The 19,580-nt window shown below is 41.2% G+C and overlaps 1 protein-coding gene and 1 long non-coding RNA gene across 2 annotated transcripts in view; one reads left to right on the plus strand and one right to left on the minus strand.

Moving 5' to 3' along the window:
- LOC142099786 (uncharacterized) overlaps positions 1-19,580 on the minus strand; it is a 365,154-nt gene that overhangs the window by 105,544 nt on the left and 240,030 nt on the right. The window lies entirely within an intron of this gene.
- Positions 1,233-19,580, plus strand: part of PLXNA1 (plexin A1) — a 195,687-nt gene continuing 177,339 nt past the window's right edge. Inside the window, 3 exon segments of the mRNA XM_075183644.1 lie at positions 1,233-1,973; positions 1,975-2,601; positions 16,307-16,489. Coding sequence (XP_075039745.1) covers positions 1,434-1,973; positions 1,975-2,601; positions 16,307-16,489 — 1,350 coding nt within the window. The 5' untranslated portion in view covers positions 1,233-1,433.

Below are 19,580 nucleotides of genomic sequence, written 5' to 3' on the forward strand. Positions count from 1 at the left end.
TGCTTTTGCTTTTCTGCTTCCTTATGGCAGAAAATAAGCACATACTAATGCTATTTGAACCGGTCTTCTTCTGTGCTGCAGATTTAAGTGACTGTCTTCTGACCCTATGCAATTATTCTGCGCCAATGTTTGCTTATAATCTCTAGGTTTATTTTTGGGCATTCCCACATTTTCCCAGTTAATGAGCCCACTAAGTGATAGGAAGTTGTTAATTTCTGCACGTACATCCTATGTCTTTAATCATTCTCTCTACCTGCGCTACGCGACTGAGCGACGCTGGTAGGCGAATGATTTGGTATTAAAATACTTCACTTTCCGGAGAGTTACAGTCTGCTTCATATGATTTAATATTTCAAATGTAATTCACAGAATTCTTAACTCCCTCATAAATTCTACATCCAATTCATATCGTTTATTTTGTGATTGAGGCAATGATCATTTTAATTTTAGCCATTAAGGCGGAGTGAAGACTCCGTTCTTAAAAATGAAACATCTAGGTTGACACAAAGAGGATGAGAGATCAGTTAAATTAAGTTACTTGATGGTAAAAATCAAATAAAATGTCCTATATTTTGGGTCAATGCTAGTCTGATTAGAATGAGGGCGTAAATCCAAGGCGGGCAGTTTGTAGATCTCCATCTGCTGTACAACTACAAGTCCCAGCATGCCCTAAAAGAGTTTCTACAACTTAGTGCAGGTCGTAAGATCTGTGGAGGCCTGTTCTGCAGCCAGCCTACGCTTCTACTTGCGAGCGGATCCATAATTGAAATGTCACAGAATCTTGTGACAGGACATCAATAACACAGGACAGTGACACTTTTGTTTGCTTAATTTTTTCCCCCCCTGGAAATAACCTCTAGTCCAAATTCATTGGGTATTAACTTGCAATCCAAGAAACTGGGTCTTCTTAAAGGGACAAGACACTATAAATGGGTTTATTTGTACCTTGTTTTATTTTTTAAGAAATATTCAATATATCGTGATGCTATTTATTTATGAACATATAATTCTATGTATCTATTTCTGCTGATGAAAAACAGTGGTAGCTGCTATATTGGTTCTTTGACTGAGGTTACGTGGGCGGCCTTTGTGAACCAATATTTCTCACAAAGCAGCCTATCATTTTGTCAGAAGCTAGTCACATGATTAAGGCATGTTTAGTTAGCTGATAATCAACTTTGTAAAGCACAATTCTTTCAATTACTATAAAAACCCGCTATATATGCTAACTGTTTTTTCTTTTTTCTTTTTGCAGATATACTCCGGCTGAATTTTCGAACCATGCCCTAAATGAGGATTTTAGCAGAAGTCTACTTTGAAACATAACTCCAACTTTTACCCAATTCCCAACTCCTTTAATTTATTTCTTTGGTATATATTTGAGTGCTATAATTATTATTATTATTATTATTATTATTATTATATTCTTGAAAATGTGGATTCAAGCTAGCAAGCCTCTTCCTTTCCATTTATGGACCCTTCTATTTTTCGGGGTCTCCTGGATTCTTCCTGGGGATGGATCCCCTAAGCTGTTTAGAACTTTTGCGGGGAGTGATTGGAGCTTGACTCATCTTGTGGTGCACAATAAAACTGGGGAAGTGTATTTGGGGGCCATCAACAGGATTTTCAAACTGTCCAGCAACTTGACACTCTTACGTGTCCATGTTACCGGACCTGTGGAGGACAATGAAAAGTGTTACCCACCGCCAAGTGTCCAGTCATGCCCACATGGCCTCGTCGCAACTAATAATGTTAACAAGCTGCTGCTAGTGGACTACTCTTTGGACCGGCTTATAGCCTGCGGTAGTGCCTCTCAAGGCATCTGCCAGTTTCTGCGTCTCGGTGACCTCTTCAAACTGGGAGAACCCCACCATCGTAAGGAGCACTACCTCTCCAGTGTTAACGAATCTGGGACCATGTCTGGAGTCATTATTGAGGTTCCCAATGGGCAGAACAAACTTTTTGTTGGCACACCCCATCGACGGGAAGTCGGAATATTTTCCAACTCTCTCTAGTCGGAAACTGTTGTCCAGCGAAGAGAATGCAGAGATGTTTGGCTTTGTCTACCAGGATGAGTTTGTGTCTTCACAGCTCAAGATCCCATCGGACACGTTGTCCAAGTTCCCCACCTTTGATATATACTATGTATACAGCTTCAACAGCGAGCAGTTTGTCTACTACTTGACCTTACAGTTGGACACACAGTTGACTTCACCAGATTCCACAGGAGAACAGTTCTTTACTTCCAAAATTGTCCGGCTGTGTGTTGATGATCCAAAGTTCTATTCTTATGTGGAGTTCCCCATTGGTTGCATGAAAGACGGTGTGGAATATCGCCTTATACAGGATGCCTACCTGAGCAAGCCTGGTAAACGTCTGGCCAAAGAGTTGGGCATCTCCGAAAGGGAAGACATTCTTTTCACGGTCTTCTCGCAGGGGCAGAAAAATAGAGTCAAACCACCCAAAGAATCTGTTCTCTGTCTCTTCACCTTGGGGAAAATCAAGGATAAAATTAAGGAACGCATTCAGTCCTGCTACAGAGGTGAAGGGAAACTGTCCTTGCCTTGGCTCTTAAACAAAGAGTTGGGTTGCATTAACTCGGTAAGTTCTCTGCCAATACTTGACCAACGGTGTTTTAAAATTAAACCTAGTATTTACTGATCTGATTAGCTTTTTTGTTTTGTTGTTTATCGCATGTATAACCTCTTCTGGGGTAAGAACAAGGTTATGGTAGACCGAGGTCAACCTGTGTCACTTTCCTTGTGCTTGGTCTTTAAGTATTCCTCTGTCTCGATTTAAGATGCCCAAACATTCAGTGATAGTACAGCATATGTAGGCCAAAAACGACACCTAATGCTCGATAACGATCCTGTTAAGATCATTTACCAGAATGGCAGAAGATGGTGGCTGGTAAATGACCACAAGAAGCCTGTGCGTGCTTGGCCATCTTCTGACCGAACTAATAAGCTGTAGTGATCCGGTCGACTGAATAGGCTGGATGCCATGTGTGAAGTTTCAGCATTTTTGAGTCTTCTAAGCTATTCACATTTTTGTCAAATTGATTTGTTTTGCTAGTAAGCCTATCGGCACAAGGCTAGATATCTTCACATATTGCAGATAGGAATCCAACTCTGCTTTAGGTGGCTGTACACATGGTAATCCCGCAACACACGAATGGCCAAATATTATAAGATCCAACCATACAGCTCTCATCTACCAACAGCCGGATGACTTCTAGCACACATTGGGGGCTACTCAAATAATGCTCTCCTTGATGAAATGAACTGGCATTCCTTCTACACACATAGTGGGTCTATCCAAAATAACTCAATGTAGGGGTGCTAATTATGTACGCAAGACAGTGTATCACAACATCTGTGTTTTAGACGGTCTCTTAAATTGGGGGTGTTAGGACTTTTTCTGCCTTCACTTTGCTGAACAAAGCTACTCTCACCGCTGGCAGTACCTCCGTTGTCCTGTACCTTCTGTTGGGTCTCTTCGTCTCTCTGCTGTATGAGCTGAAATGTTTTATGACTGAAGCTCCGAATGTTCGTTATATCGGCACAGAGATAATATTCTAATATCCACAATGCATTCAGCAATGTATAGTTAAGTGTAAAAACAAATGCAAAACATATCTATATAAGCAAGACTTTAAATGATGCCTGCTGGCTGATATTTCGGTCATACTTGTTGCTGATCGGCACTAAACCTGCTACAGGGTGTTGGAGAGATTGTAAACATTAATAGTGACTGCATATATCTGTGTGATAACAATGATGTTCTTTTCCGATAATTTTCAAACCATAAAAGCTTACTGAGTAATGGGAGGAAATGCCAGTAAATTGCCTCTCCCTTCCAATAATTTTCCAGGAGATTCTATTTTATTTTATTTCCGCAGAGAGCATGAGGGTGACCGGGGTCACATATCGTCCTTAATAGTTTTTTATTGTTTTATATTTTTTTTTGGGTGATTTAGAGCCTAGGCACATCTAGGGGTTATCAGGAGCGATATTCTTTTTTGCAAATCACAGTAATATCATACTTCAGAGAGCGTGCATTTGTAGCTCCGGATTAGAGAGTGGGGGCAGATCACTCCAATGAGAGTGCAATATTTCTCCTTGTTACCCACGGTGTCGCTTGCAGTCATCACGCCAAAGATATCTCGGGAAGACAGGTACAACGCAGATTTATTTTCACCTCTTGCCTTTCCCATCTGTCCAACAAACTATTATTTTTAGAATAAATGTATTTTTTGCTATGTAAGTAGAATTTGTTCATGCTTGAAAGGCCTAATCTAGATAATTAAGAAGACAATCGCCTGGGAATGTTGTTACAAGTTATCTTTTTATTATTACATCAAAGCAAGTCATGTTCTTGTGATGGCAATTGAAGGCTAGTTTGAATGCTGTGTGCATTTATTTATCTTTAAGCGAGAAACAGCGGAGGCAGCCATTTTGTGGGTGGTTCCAAAATTCACGAGAATGCAGCCTTCCATCGACTAGTGACCTTGGTAAGGCACTGACGTTACAGGATCCTACTAGGCAAGAATCCCTTTAAAGATGTGTTGTTGGCCGCAGATAACTGTGATTAGATCACAATGACTGCCCTCTTAAACCCCCTACTGAGCCAGGAGTGGACTAATCCAGTCAAGGAATTGATTCTAGTGCTGTAACTAAGCCTTATAAAAATGTATGTGTATAGATTTGTATCTGTACCCTGCCCGTAACTCTGCTTATCCGAGCCGCCTTGCTGCTCCACGTCAAAGTCATTTGTCTAACAAATAAAAGGGGAACCAAAAATAAGCAAAATCTACGGTCTACATAGTTTTAAACAAATAATTTCAAAAGTGTAACCATGCAAGTGGTTAATATTTGGAGAAGTGGATGTCCTGTGAGCCTGTTAAGCCTTGGACTGTAGACTGGCTGTTTGCACCCTAGTATTGGGTGAAGTCAGAGTACTCCGCAACCGACTCTGTATCCAGTTTGCTCACATAAAGGGATCAGATCCAGACATTCCATGAATGGACGGCATATTGAGTTGATCACATTGGGCGTTGCGGTTTAAGAAGTTGACTAATTGGAGGTCACAGTCAACAGCCAATCGGCTTTCCAGGCTGATTGACCCCGATGTAAGTCAGGGTTGCTGATGATTTTGGGGGTCTGTTTGGTCTTAACCTGCGAAATTGTTATCCCCATCCCTTTGTTGGCTGGGCAGCCTGCATTTAATACTGCACTGAAACCTGACAACCAGTTAGCAATTGACTTTTATATGTCTAATGTAAGCATTTAGTTGCAAATTGTGCACTAAACCAATGTCCGTAAATGTGCCCTAGTGTCTAAATAAAGCTCTGTTAAAAAAAGTGTTCATTAGTGGACATTTAAAAATAAAGACAGATCAATATCCCAATTTCTCCAATTCGCCATCTGCCTTGGTGATGCCCTGAAATATTTAGATCACTGCCCCTTCCCTGCAGTTGATCGGGTCAAATATCAGGACTGTTGTGTGTTTTGCTGATCTTAACAGCAAATCGGTCAGAATGATCAGCCACTGAAGGGTCGTCCAGCCATTCGACATACTTGAGATTTTGACATATCGCCACCATTTATTTATATAGCGCCAACAATTACGCAGCTCTGTAAAGAGAATATTTGTCATTCATATCGGTCCCTGCCTCATTGGAGCTCACAGTCTAAATACACACACAGCAGCCAATTAACCTACCAATATGTTTTTGGAGTGCTGGAGGAAACCGGAACACCCAAAGGAAACCCACACAAACACGGGGAGAACATACAAACTCCACACAGATAGGGCAGTGGTCAGGAATCGAACTCCTAACCCCAGCGCTGTGAGGCAGAAGTGGTAACCACTGTGTCACCGTGCTGCCCACAATTTACAGTCATATAACTGTAGTCCTCAATATGTTGTAACTTCCTTCCCTCTCTGAGTGAGACAGGTAACAGCTGTGTGACGCGATAAAGGGGACTTTATTCTGCAGGAGCTCTGCGCTCTGAGATCTGATTTTGTTTTCAAACTAATTTAATCTCGCCGACAAACGATGGAATTTGTTACATGTGCGCTGGTAGAGCCAGGAGGGCGAGCGAGAAAAGCCCTGGTACTCCGGGGTACTCATGGCGTGTTGCAGTGACTTTATAAACTGATACTGGTGCCCCCTCTTGTACGTGATACCAGCCTTTGTCACACCCGGGCAAGAGAGAACAATGGTCTGAGGTGTAGATCTGTGAAATCATTTTGTGGACTCATGAGAATGCAACCTCATTCAATACACAAATAAAAAAACAATGCAGCTATTTTGCAGACTGAACCAATATTTATGAGCCCGGAAAATATATATTATACAGAGAGATGGATATTATAAGTCACGAGAATATATGTTATTATTTAGTGGATATCTAGCAGTACCTCTGCTGCTGTTTGTGTACAGTTGCACAAGTTTGTTCATATATTTATTTCTGATATATCGCCTATACAGCAGTTTTTATACACAGCACTATACACTGGATTGCTCCAAAGATCTAGATTTTGGACTCTTAAATTAAGTATCCCGTCCGTGGTTGCGAGGAGCTGACCGTGGAATTCACTCTGTGATTTACAGCCTGTCATTGTGACATTGTCTGCTCTCACTACCATTGGAAATACTTCTCTTTCCTTTCTGTAGATAGAAACTACAATTCTACAGATAGTTGTGTGTCTATTACACACTGTTTTTCTTATTAATGTATATATAAAGTACACAAATACACATAGCTAATTAACAGCAGGCGGTCTCCCTGGTTACATCTCGTTCTCCAACTAGTTAATATGATCATCCTGTTTGGATTTTGCTCCCCATGACTTGTCAGTGGGGAAGGGGCATTCAGGGGGTCTTGGGCTGGGATTAATCTCCTCCTGCCAGGCCATCATTAGTGAGGTCTGAAGGATTTGCTGAAAGCCGTGTGGTGCGCTCCCTCTCTCTCCTGGCGCTAATTATCATTTATTAACTTTATGTTGTCACTCAGCGGGCTCCCCCCTGGGAAATTAGCTAAGCAAGGAATCTGTGAAGGGAAGGGATAATCAGGAAGGCAGAGAGATGGGGGAAATGGGGGGGGGGGGGGAATAGAGTGGGGCTGCATTAAGCGGGATCTGATTTTGCGGGTCACTTGATATAGCTCTGTTTACTGCAGGAAAAGCCAAGGCTTTATGTATATGCTTGTGGATGCAGAGCTCATTATGCGTTGTGTATACAAGTATATAGTCTTTCTAATTCATGAGCTTTCTTTTTATCATAAATGATTACTTGGAATGGATTTTTGAGTTGTTCCAGGCGGAGGAAGAAATTTTAGTTTTTTCATTGCATCCTATCAGTTGACTAGAAATGTATGATATTGCTATAACACGCAGCTGACACAGCGTTTTTGTGGGTTGAACAACCTGTCCTTCCACAAGGAACCAGTGACGTTTGTTGCACCTAATTCTCATGAATATTTGGTTTGCCCGAACTATGGCTACCTCCATTCTGCGTAGGCTAGAAGTGCACTTTAATGCAACAATCACAAAAAAAGAGCTTACACCTCTTCCTGTACACAGCTGTTGTGCCAGCAGAAGCAGAATATGGCAAAGTGGCGATTCAATTCAGAGCGAGGTAACGTAGGATTTGCTGATTTTTAATGGCACCATCCCGCTAGGCTCTGATGGTGCTTTCCCTGGAATTGAATACCCCCTTGTAGGTTGTTACTGGCGTTTGTCATGGATCTGATGCAGAGTGATCTTAATCCCCACCACCCCACAGGCATCACAAGCAGATAAACTAACCCGCGCTCTAGACATATTTTAGTGATGGATTTTTATGAGTTTCCAATGCACTTTTGCCCAAAAAATATATTGTACTGTGCACGTTAACACTCGAGAAATAGATTGTGTCGTGTTCTAAAATTTTAAACACAGTTTTACAGCGCAGTGGTGGGGACGAGCCCTTAAGAAACCATTTATCCTTCTTTTAGGACATCAGACGTTGGTGACCAATACACAAGAGAGGTCTGACCGAGCTTTTAGAGTGCAAGTAAAGCAGATATGATGATATACATGATGCACAATAATCTTTTGATACATATGGATGTAAATAATGAATTTGCATATTGACTCTATATTTTGCATGCTGGCGTAATAGAAAGTATAACGCGCTATTTGGGGTGGTCATATTCGAAATTTAAAACCAGACTGCAGGCCTATACTTGATTTAGTGTCCAGATTGCTCCCTGTTCCTGCATAGGGCGCAGAGAGAGGGTTTGTACTTTCGTAGGGTGTTGATGGGACGAGGGAGTCTAGGAACCATATTCTTTTATTTGTGTATTAATCAATAAAATGTCAGTCAGTAAAAATTTGAACAGAGGCCCCTCTAATGCATATGAGATTGTGGATCCCTAAATGTACCCACGCAATATAACTCTATGGGGTGGATTTATCGAACCTTCTAAACAGGAAAAGTGTCGGTGTTGCCCATAGCAACCATTCGGAATCCAGCGATCGTGTTCTAGAATGTACTAGATAAAAAACAGAATCTGGTTGCTATGGGCAACACCTCCACTTTTCCTTTTTAGAAGGATTGCTAAATCTACCCCTATGAGTATTAATCAAAATCTATTTTCACAATTATTTTCTGATAGACGTGGTATATGAGCAGAAAAGAGATGATTATAATTGTTCCCTCTGCCCACACACTTTGCGACGCAATTGTTTTCAAGTAGTGATCAAAACTTGACAAACCATGTTTGTGAATTTGAATTAAGTACATAATATAATATAATATAATATAATCTAATCTCATCTAATATAATCGCATTGTGTGTGTGTTAGGGAATTTAGACTGTGAGCCCCAATGGGACAGGGACTGTTGTGTGTGTGAGTTCTCTGTACAGCGCTGCGGAATCAGTGGCGCTATATAAATAAATGATGATGATTGTGTGTGAGGATTGTTGCAATACAGATCCTGCTAGCACATCAGCTCTAGTAGGAGTTATGGTATAATACATATTCGTCAGAGAATGTTGATGAAATCCCCAATAAAAATAGTTACCAGGACAACTCGCAGATTTATGGTGCAGGCTGTATAATGGTGACATGTGGGTTAGGTGAAACTTTTATAGTAGATTACATATTTTATTTTTGCCTCAAATCTCTATAGTAGAAAAATAACCTTTTATATATCGCCCCTGTAAGCTGGAATTGGATCCCTGTGCGCTGGTGTTTGTCTTCCTGCTGAGCAATGATTTCCTAGTCCTACAGAAAGTGCCTGGCAGGAAGCTGACTCTATAAGTTACTGCGCTGCAGTATATTGCAGTCTTACCTCAGTGGAATTTCCTTTAAAGGGCACCTATCACCTATATCCGCTGGGGGCAGCTATTTTAAAGGCCGAACTTGTTTTCATGAGACTGGAGCTGTTCACGAGGAACTAGTAACATCACTGAGCCATGCAAATTAGCATCACTCATTTCCGGGTCTGTTTTATCAAGAAGTCATGGTGATAACTCCTTGTCCAATTCTGGGTTTGACCCCTGAATCTTTACTGCGCACTCGCGACCATGGGCTGCCCATGTGCAGTGTCGGTTTAGTTGGAGAACGGAGGGGAGGCGCACGAAGCCTGGCAGAGAGCGATGATCCACCTCCTGTGAGGCTGTCCCCGTGGAATAGAACGGATAACGCCATCAGGCGTCGTTCATTATCGGGGTCAGGCTCTGAAAAGTTCATCTTTTCGTAGCTTGATAAATAGTTCCAGACAGCAGTCTCCGTTGAGAATATGGGGACTGCGATACAGTATTGTAGGTGTTTCGGCTTAATTTTAATCTTCATAACTAGGTCCCCAAGTCTTTTAATATCTCTCTAGATATACTGCAAGCATATTCCATACAGCGCTATACTTCTGCGTGTTTTATAGCCCTATAGACAAACAGACCAGTTGAGATCTACAGACTAGTTCATGAGTGAGCGAATCCTCTGTTTAGAAGAGATGAAAGGGTACTTAAAGTGTTCCAATGTAAGCCCCACATATAGCGGTGATTTCATCTCAAGATGTTTTTTGTTTTAGCACATAAGGTAACTTCCCCATAACAGACAGTGTTTTGCTTGTTTCATTACTCCCTAGAAGAACCAAAAATAAAATGGTTAGAGGGTAGATTAGGCGACTTCAGCCACGATTAACGCTTGCACTGCCAGGGTACAGTGTCCGCCATGTTCGCTATAGCGTTGTACCCCTATCACCGGTATCTTCCCCCCCCCCCCCCCCCCTCCTGAATATACCAACCTCCATGATAAAGAGAGTATGAATGTTTAGCTAGAGAATCCCTAACGAGGCGGTTTGATGTTAATGAGCTAATTGTCAGTGTAATTATTTATTGACGGCGAAGAAGCACTCGCTGCTGTGGTGTTTTTTTTTGCTGGTGTGCAGCTGTATTTGTCATTTCCCAGAGAGTTTGTTGAGACAAAGCAGGAGAGCAGTAAAAACAGCAGCGTGTTGTGTTCTGGTTACATATGCAGCAACCGGGGGGGAGAGAACTAAAGACGCAGATTGAGCTTGGAGCGGATGATACAATTCCACTTTTGGCTTTTGCAAGGCGGGACGGGCTGGAAGATTTAAAGGATCGTGACTGATCTGTAGATCACTAAATCATTGTAGTGTCTTTTTTTTTTTCCTTTCTGTTTTGCATTAGAACTGGTCTCGTTCGGTGCACCCACGTAATCACTTTGTCGCGAACACCTCATCGGATGGTTGTCTCCATATAATGTAATCAATTTTATGGAGCTATAAACACACAATCTGCTTACAGGGAAACCTTATCGATTTCTATAAATATTGAGTAAACCTCTTGGGCCGCATAGGTTAAGTTGACCACATCCCCATGATTGTCCCAACATGAAACGACATTTGGCTCCCAATCAAGTCGCCCACCAATCATTCTGTCCAACTGGAATCTGATTGGATTATCACCAGGCTGGCTATAAGCATAACAAAATTAATCCGTTAGGCAAACACAATACAACTTTATATGATTAATCTTCGGCAAGTAATGTCTAGCCAGAGCGCACTACTTATACGCAGATACAAATGGAAACGTATATTGAGACCTGCTTGTATTTGAATACTGTCGGAACTACACTCAAGTTCCGTGCTCATATTTGAACCTCCAGTTGCGTCTGGAAGATGTATCGGTCCCTATCTGTTTACTCACATGAGATTCTATCCTTCAGTCACTATTTCCTCCTCATTGCCGCCTGAGGTCTCCAGAATGAACACCGAGTTGCTTCTCTGGTAGAACTACGCGGAGAGGATTAATTGCCTAAAGTTCATGGCAGGTAATTAAATTGTGCATTGCACGCTTACAGGAGGTCATCGCACTACAAAGATATTACAAGTAGATTGTGTAGCAGAGCACATAGGGAAACGATGGTTTGCAAAACGAGCGATTTTCTGTTATGAGTGCAATCACTTAAGATTCCGTGACCTAAATTGACCATAAAATGATGGTTTCTGACATGAGATTGACTTTCTGTGTGACCCCCATGTACACCTGTCAATCCCAAAGGGCCAAAGGTGAATTTTCCAGTTCAATTGCACATTTTAAATTCGCTTCCGTTTATAGTGTTTTTTTTTTTGTTTTTTTTTATTTTCTTTTAAATTATTAGCAGTCAAAGTGGAAAATAAGTGAAAAGAACTTGATAGTGTTACAATAAACACAGGAGAACGTAGCATAACACCGTATAACGGCTCACACACACCAGTGTGTGTGTGTGTGTGTGTGTGTGTGTGTGTATATATGTATATATATATATATATATATATATATATATATATATATATATATATATATATATATATATATATATATATATATAGTGTGTATGTATGTGTAGATAGTGGGTGTGTATAATTCTTTAATCGCTGGTATATATCACTCCAAGGGTCCCACTTTGTTTTTAAAATGCCTTTAATCATGACATTTACAATTTACCATTAAAGTGTCTGTCTTTATACATATAAATATAAAAGTTACAGTTGACACATTCCGACTTTTGCTGCTCTCCTGGGCTTCTCGGTACCTTTTATCCTGCAAGATGCCGATTGCCCCTTTGTACAGTTTATATGGCACAGGGATTTGTAGAGCAAAGCACTAGGTTCAGTGCCTGTGCTGCCTAGTGGAGCGGCCGTGTTTGTCATCGTGTGCACTTACTGCTTTCCCTCTGTATTTTTTAATTATTTATTTTTTTAGGTTCATGCTCTGAACTTTTCATGTTTTAACCCTTTGGCATTGCCCAATCTCTCTGCTCTCCCGCCGCATCTCCCCATTCCCTGAAACCCTTTGAACTGCCAGTCAGGGGCCGACGGGAACTGTGGTTGTTGTGGCAACATCTATCATCCCTTGGTGGCAGTGATATAAAGTGATTTCACGGATCACCGCATCTCCCAGCTCCCAACTCCATTCCTGCCATCCCCTTTTTAACGCTGGCTGGATGAGCTTGCGTCGCTCGGAGGTTGTGTCTGAGTGGGGGACACTGCGGAATATTAACTCCTGTCTGCGAGGGGGAACTACAGGGTTGTGTGTGTGTGGCTGTGATACAATATGTATTGCGCTACACAGAGTCCTGGCCGAGGATTCCGGTATCCAAATAACCAGGTTCCAGAAACTCGTAATAGACAGTAGTGTGATACATACCCGCTTATCACACTCCCGATCATGTACTAATAATATATATGGAAAAAGTAGGCACAATTCTCATTGTTTTCTGTTTGTAGTAGGAACCTACAATCCTCTTCAAGGGGGTGGGTGGGTTTGAAAGGCCTCCACTGGCCATGCTGTTTGGGTTAGGCAACTGTTTTGCATATTCAGGACCAGCACAAGATGGCCCCTTTCCTGCCTCAGAGGTGGCTCCAGTTTCTAGTGAATCGAAGGGATGGGTTTTGGTTCGGCTCACAAGATGGCTGCCTCAGCCGTGTGTAAGTGAATAAGTACACTTAATGAACTTATTATTCATCTATGGTGTAGTTGATCACCATAATTTCCTGCTCCTGTCATAGACGAGCTTATTCCTTGCACATGTATCCATACAAGTGTCTTGGACTGTCTTGCTCCCCTGTCAGCCTTTCTGTGTCAAATCTTCCCTCCATTTTTCTCTCTCCCTCGGATCACACGCTGGTCAGTTCCAGTGAGGTAGTGTTTATTTCTAAAGCTCCCTCCAGAGGAGGCATCCCCACCTCCTCCCTGACGTCCCAATATTAATACAGTCAGCAGAGCACTTAATGGCGAGATGGATCTGTGGCACTGTGCCAGCCAGGCTGTAGCGCGCCCTTCCCTCCTCCCTGTCTGCAAAGCGAGGGCATGGTAAAACAGAGCAGCATGTACCACTCTTGTGATCCATCACTCTCCTCTTAAAGCAGACCTGTCGCCTCGGACACAGGAAGCGGCCATTTTCTGGGCTCTACCATTGTTCGTGACCATGCAGGCTGTCCGTTCGTTTGGAGCGTAACTGAGGTGAGCTTCAGTGATGTCAGTGAACGGATAGGCCGACGTATCTATTACGTCCACAAAATGCCTGCCTCTGTTTTGGGTAGGTGCCTCCATTATGTCACTGGTTCTTAGCTGCATTTTCTTATTGGCTCAGCTCACAAAATGGCTACTTCCGCTATGTGTTGACGTGTCCACTGTTATGTTACTCTGCCTTACACTAGGCCCCTATGATAGGGGCCTATTGTACTGCAATGCATTGTTCTGGCAGCTAATGCCATAGTGTAATTGCTTTGCCTATTGGCAGGGAACATACACATTCCTCCCTCTGGCCAAAGTGCTTCATTATCAACACTTTTATTGTTTGTATAGCTCCGATCCACAAATACACAGTATAACCTCGCTAGTGAAAGAAACGTTGGAGCGCTAAATATTAATCTGCTGTATTCCAAGTTGTCTCTTATTTATTTTTTTGTATTTTTTTTATTTTTTGCTCCCTTTGAATATATCCCAGTGCACCCCAACTCTCTCCGCAGCTGCACCTGCCAAAATAGCCCTTTGTATCCACCAAAAAATTGTCTGGGACCAAGCCGGCCCAAGCATCCTGGCACTTAGCTGCGGCAGCGGCCATGATAAATATTAGCCAAGCCCGCTGGCAGGGCAGCTGTGGAGAGTTGGATCGACTTATTGTGTGGAATAAAGGGACGGCCAAGCCAGCTTTATTTAACCCCTGCTGAGTGTCTAAGTGAGGTTTATGTTTCTGTTGTTGTATTGGGTTTATTTTCCCTATATTATAGGGGAATGATTTGGTTTCCAGAAAACAAAAAGGTATTTCTAGGCAATTATAATCTACAATCCCATCTGATGATAATAAGACACGGCTGAAAATGGCAAAAAGAATCCAGGATGTAAACTTACCTATTAGTTAAAGTTGTAGGAGGGCACATGCCAGTCAGTGTACAGGTCAATAAATTTGTCACCTTAAGTTGAAAATACCAATTGCTACCCAAGTGGTGATTTATAACTATACAACCGTAAGATCCAATGTGACGGACGCTTAAAAGTGGTTCAGGCAGCCATTTTGTGCGCTGATCTTATATGCTGAGGACGCAGCCTGGCAGTGATGTCATTGAGGCACTTCATTTGATCGGCTGCATTCACATACAAAATGGCGGCTTGCACAGCTGTATAGGGGTACGTTTTAATTCAAATGTATATGCCAATGAACTGTTTCAGCAATTTATCACACAGAAAATCCATTTTTTCTTCTAGAGATGACCCCTGTGTTTTAGGTTTTGATTTTGGATCCATATTTTTTTTTTTTTTTTTTGCTAAAATCGCATAATTAGGCTCTTCTTTTTTTTTTTTGTGTGGCTACATTATTATTAACTTCAATAACATTAATTTCCAGTCAATTTTGTCAAGTGACAAGAACGCTACTACTCCTGTTTCTGTGTGAGCAACGGCGCCAGATCTCCTGCGAGATCCATCAGCACAACAATGACGTTTTGCCTCGATTCAGATCAGAGGACGCGCGAAAGTCCCGAGCCGGCTTGCGACCCTACTCGAATCCCCTAAGTTCGGGTGGGTTCGGTTTTCAAAAAATAATTACAGTTGGGGACATTTTAAACATAATGGGCCTGATTCATTAAGGAAAGTAAAGTAAAAATAAAAAATGAGTAACTTTGCACCTGGGCAAAACCATATTGCTTTGGAGGGGGAGGTAAATTTAAAATGTGGAGACAGATTTATAGTTGGGATATGGCGTGTCCTAGATCAACTTTAAAATTCAGTGTACAAATAAAGCTACCAAGTTTTTGTGTGCTACATGAAAATAACAGCCAGTAATTAGCTAATGTGTAAAATAATAAACTAATTTGCACCCCGTGCATCGTAACATAGTTTTGTCCAACAAAAAACTTACTCCTTTTTTTTTTTTTTTTTATTATTTACTTTCCTTAATGAATCAGGCCCAATGTTTACATCCCACGTATTCTTGGCAATACATAGATTATATTTATTTAGGGGTTCCTACATTCAAGGATACCTTACTTATGCATGCACTATAGAAACGCATAAACGGCAAATTGGATTTGCAATCTGCTTGCAGCAGTCAGACAATGTGTTTTACATATTGTATGTCCAGGTCTTGCAGCTTTCATCTAAAAGCACAAAATAGTGTTACTTTAGTATCTTAACCTTGATACCTGCATCTACCCCCACGACTAACCCTCTCCCGCCCTCAGACCCTGTCTGTCCCAGAGTACATGCCCACATCTAAAATGGCTGACTGGCTCCTTTTCTTACTGCTTCCTAAAAGGAAAATATATTATTTTAAAAACCAATGCCTCCTGCCTTACAAACGATTAATACGTCTCTGAATCTTTTAGTTCTATTCATATTACGGGATTAGTGTTTTGATAATTCCCTGAGAGCAGGTATTTCGTGATTATATGAGGGCAGCCATCTTTGCTCCTGACAGAAAATGGTGCAGTATATATATAATCTTGACGTAAAATATACACTCTGAGTTTATGGCCACTTCACAGCCCATTTTATTTACATTGCTCACTTCCCTATACAGAGTTTTTCCTCGATTCTTTGTTGGACATAGAGGACAACTGTTAAAATTTGCTATGTATAAAATGGTTATTAATAGCACATACAAATATGCATTTAAAAAAAATATACCGTTGTATATACATTTTGAAATGATGTTTTCTGGCGTACACCAATTTTTCTGAATAGTTGTTCAGTGCATGCAACTGTCTTTAAAATATATATATATATTTTTTCTTTGTTCCTTGCAGCCCCTGCAGATCGACGATAATTTCTGTGGTCAGGATTTTAATCAGCCTCTCGGTGGAACTGTCACGATTGAAGGAACACCCCTTTTTGTCGATAAGGAGGACGGCATGACGTCAGTGGCTGCCTATGATTACCGAGGGCACACGGTTGTGTTTGCGGGCACCCGCAGCGGCAGGATGAAAAAGGTATGGTTCCGTTTATACACCAGCGGGCTTTGTAAAACTGCTGATGGCACGTGATTGGTTGTCACAGTGACGTATAGGTTTCTAGTAATGGATCCTGTGTTGTCTGTTTGATAATGGTCACTGCTTAGAATCGTACAGATCATTTGCTTGAAACACGCTGATTTGCATGGTTTGTAACAGTTTGTATGCAAAATATAGTTTGCGATTATTCCAAGCCTTTGCAAATACTGAAAGCACAAAGTGTACGCTGTCGTCTAGACTAAATTTATATAGCTATTCCTACACCTCAATATTTTTGCCTCATTGAGGACTGGTCCAATATTCATTGGGATGCATTATGTCCCCAATTCACTAGAAACCGGCAACAGCACTGAGGCATACCTTTGTGCCTCGTGTCTCAGATGTCACAAGTTCCTCGTGACTACAGGCTGCGTTCTCAATGGGTATTGGTACAGACTCCGCTGTGTGCGTAGGTGACAGGTCCACTTAATGATGCGTGTGTTCAGAATAATAATTTGACTCCATTCGTATGGTCTGGTGATAGTTGTGAATGGACCGGGCATTTATTTTTTTGTGAGGTGAATCCTTTGGTCTCTTATGTGATTTGAGTTTTAAAAGTATTTATTCATGGTGAAAATCTGCAAATATAACTTGATGACACATTTGTACACAAGGGATAGTTTCCAGACACCCTTACGCATAACCTTCATTTTTGTATTACTTTTACCACAGAGAATGTATTGTGTTTAGTTAGAAAAGAGCAAAGTGTTCACCATTAAATCCTTTACCTTTAAAGGGTTAAATGTTTCCGCTGACTGGCGCTCTTATCAGTCACGTCTTGATAGGCTGTTTTAAAATAAACTTTTTAGTATTCAATAGAAAAAAAAGTAAGAAATATGTTGATTTTGAGGTGAATGGCACGTTGCATCCCACTAATCGGATCTGGATGCCACGGCTGTGTTGATTGTCACATCTCATTCTTACTGTGGCAGGTGTAGGCTCCCGAGAACAATACATTTCAGTCTTACTGATAAATACTGACACTATCCCCTTTTGTTCTCCTCAACAATATTCTGTCACCTTTCTTTAGGTGACCTACGCTGCAATGTGTATAGTACCTGGGGGTGTAGCAAAATGTCGGGGGTGTAGCAAAATGGCAGCCAGGTATAGTTCTATCTGTTTGCTTGTACATAGAAGAAATTTGTTTACAAATGAACGGCTTTGCTTATGTAAACTTGTAATTCTACATTCATGTGACATATGAAACGCATCTTCATGTCTTTAAGGTAAAATATTTTTGGCATTGTATTGCTGGTTCCATCTTTTCAAGCAGCTTTCCTATAAAATGCCTGTAAGTAATAGTTGGCCTTCTAATGTCAAAGCAGCAATGCCACATAGAAGATTTATGTTGTTCTTCTTTAAATATCAAGTTAAATTCCTTTTAGAACATGCATCTTTCTTAGCTATCCTCCTACAAGTCGTTGTGTCCTTTTCAAAATCTCCCGTTGGTAGACAAAAGTGGCTTCCGCAAGTCAGTCTACTACCTAGACACAGGCGCGTGGCTCTCACCATGTCATGTGATGGCAGAGGAGGTGGAGGGGGATGTGACAGCGCAGTCAGAGCTCAGAGGCGTGTTCTAAGGCCTCTCTGCTCCCTACATCATATCCCACACGACTGTGGTTGCCATAGTATTGCAGAATCAGAAATAATTAATTTTAGCCGGAATAAAAAACAAAGGAAATTGATAACTAATAACATTCTTCTAGCCTGCTGCTGTGGTTTATGTTTAAAAAAATAAAAAAAATTCACCTGATTTTATTTATTTTTTTCCGTGGCATAGCTGCTTTAATGCCATAGTCCAGTGAAAATGACAATACATATTTGCAGAGGTTTGCTGTATTTCACTCCCTCTGTGCTGAATGTGTTATAGCATCCTGCAGCGGGCCAGGAGTCGGATTATGGCGATCTCGGCACATGTGCGCTCCTTATCGCCAGGAAGCCTGTGCATAGCAGGAAGGCAGAATCTCAATATAGATCTGGCATTTAACCCAGCTGAGAGAATCACTAGGAATGCAAACTGCAGATGGAAACCGGTGTCCTCTCCTGCTCTGTATTATGACTCGCTAGTTATAATTGTCGTCCTGGTTTTGTGGGTGTGCATTGTACAACCAGCCAGGCCTGTTGTCTTTTCTTTTACTTGTTAAAACACAGATATTTATTCCATCAGCTTACAAAAAGCTTTTAATTTTCCATGATCAAGAACGGTGAAGTAGTTCACTGCGGCCTGCTTTTTATTTTTATGATCGCCTATTATTGAGCATTTTTTAATTGTAGTACCGATCGTTAATTTGGCGAGAGAGAATCTGAAGATGGCAACATTTTTGCAAATAACATTCACTGTTAAAGTGGAATAAACGAATGAGTGACTGCTTTCTATGCAATATATGTTGTGTGTAGGCTGCTGTTTTCGATCTATACGTATATAAATGATCCGTGTGGATAATGTGCAGTATAATTTGTGTATATAGTAGGAGAAATGGGTGAAGGTGGGGGGGGGGGGGGAACTGGGAAGAATCGATATGTGATCTAAAGTGACAAGCGGTGACAGCTCTCAAATTTCAGCAATTTTCTCCAGCTATTGAGCTCCGTAAAGCAGGTTTTTAATAGGTCTTTAGTGCACCGGAGCTGGAGGAGTGGATGGCTGGGAGATCAATGTAGGAAAACTGGGAGAGACTGATACTTTCAATTATGAATCCTAGATATTTGATTATTGTTTTTGTATTGTCTTTCTGGAGCAGAAATACTATTATATTGAGTCACACGGTCAAACTATGGATATTGTATTACTGGTATTTCTGCACATTTGATCATAGTTCATAATTACAGGCGTATTCTTTTAAATGGAGATTTTTATATCCTTTTTATTTATTTCAAGGCAAACTATCTTTTATTACTATGTTTGCCAGGTTCGGTTGGCAGTAGTTATAGCTCTTTAGTCCGAGTTCCACTCGGATCAAATTTAGGGCCTGATTCGGTTGTCCGCGATGTGCCGCAGATTCCCCCCGGAACATTCGTGAGCGTTGATGTAACA

The sequence above is a fragment of the Mixophyes fleayi genome, chromosome 8, assembly GCF_038048845.1.
Source record: "Mixophyes fleayi isolate aMixFle1 chromosome 8, aMixFle1.hap1, whole genome shotgun sequence".
In the NCBI taxonomy this organism is placed as follows: Eukaryota; Metazoa; Chordata; class Amphibia; order Anura; family Limnodynastidae; genus Mixophyes; species Mixophyes fleayi.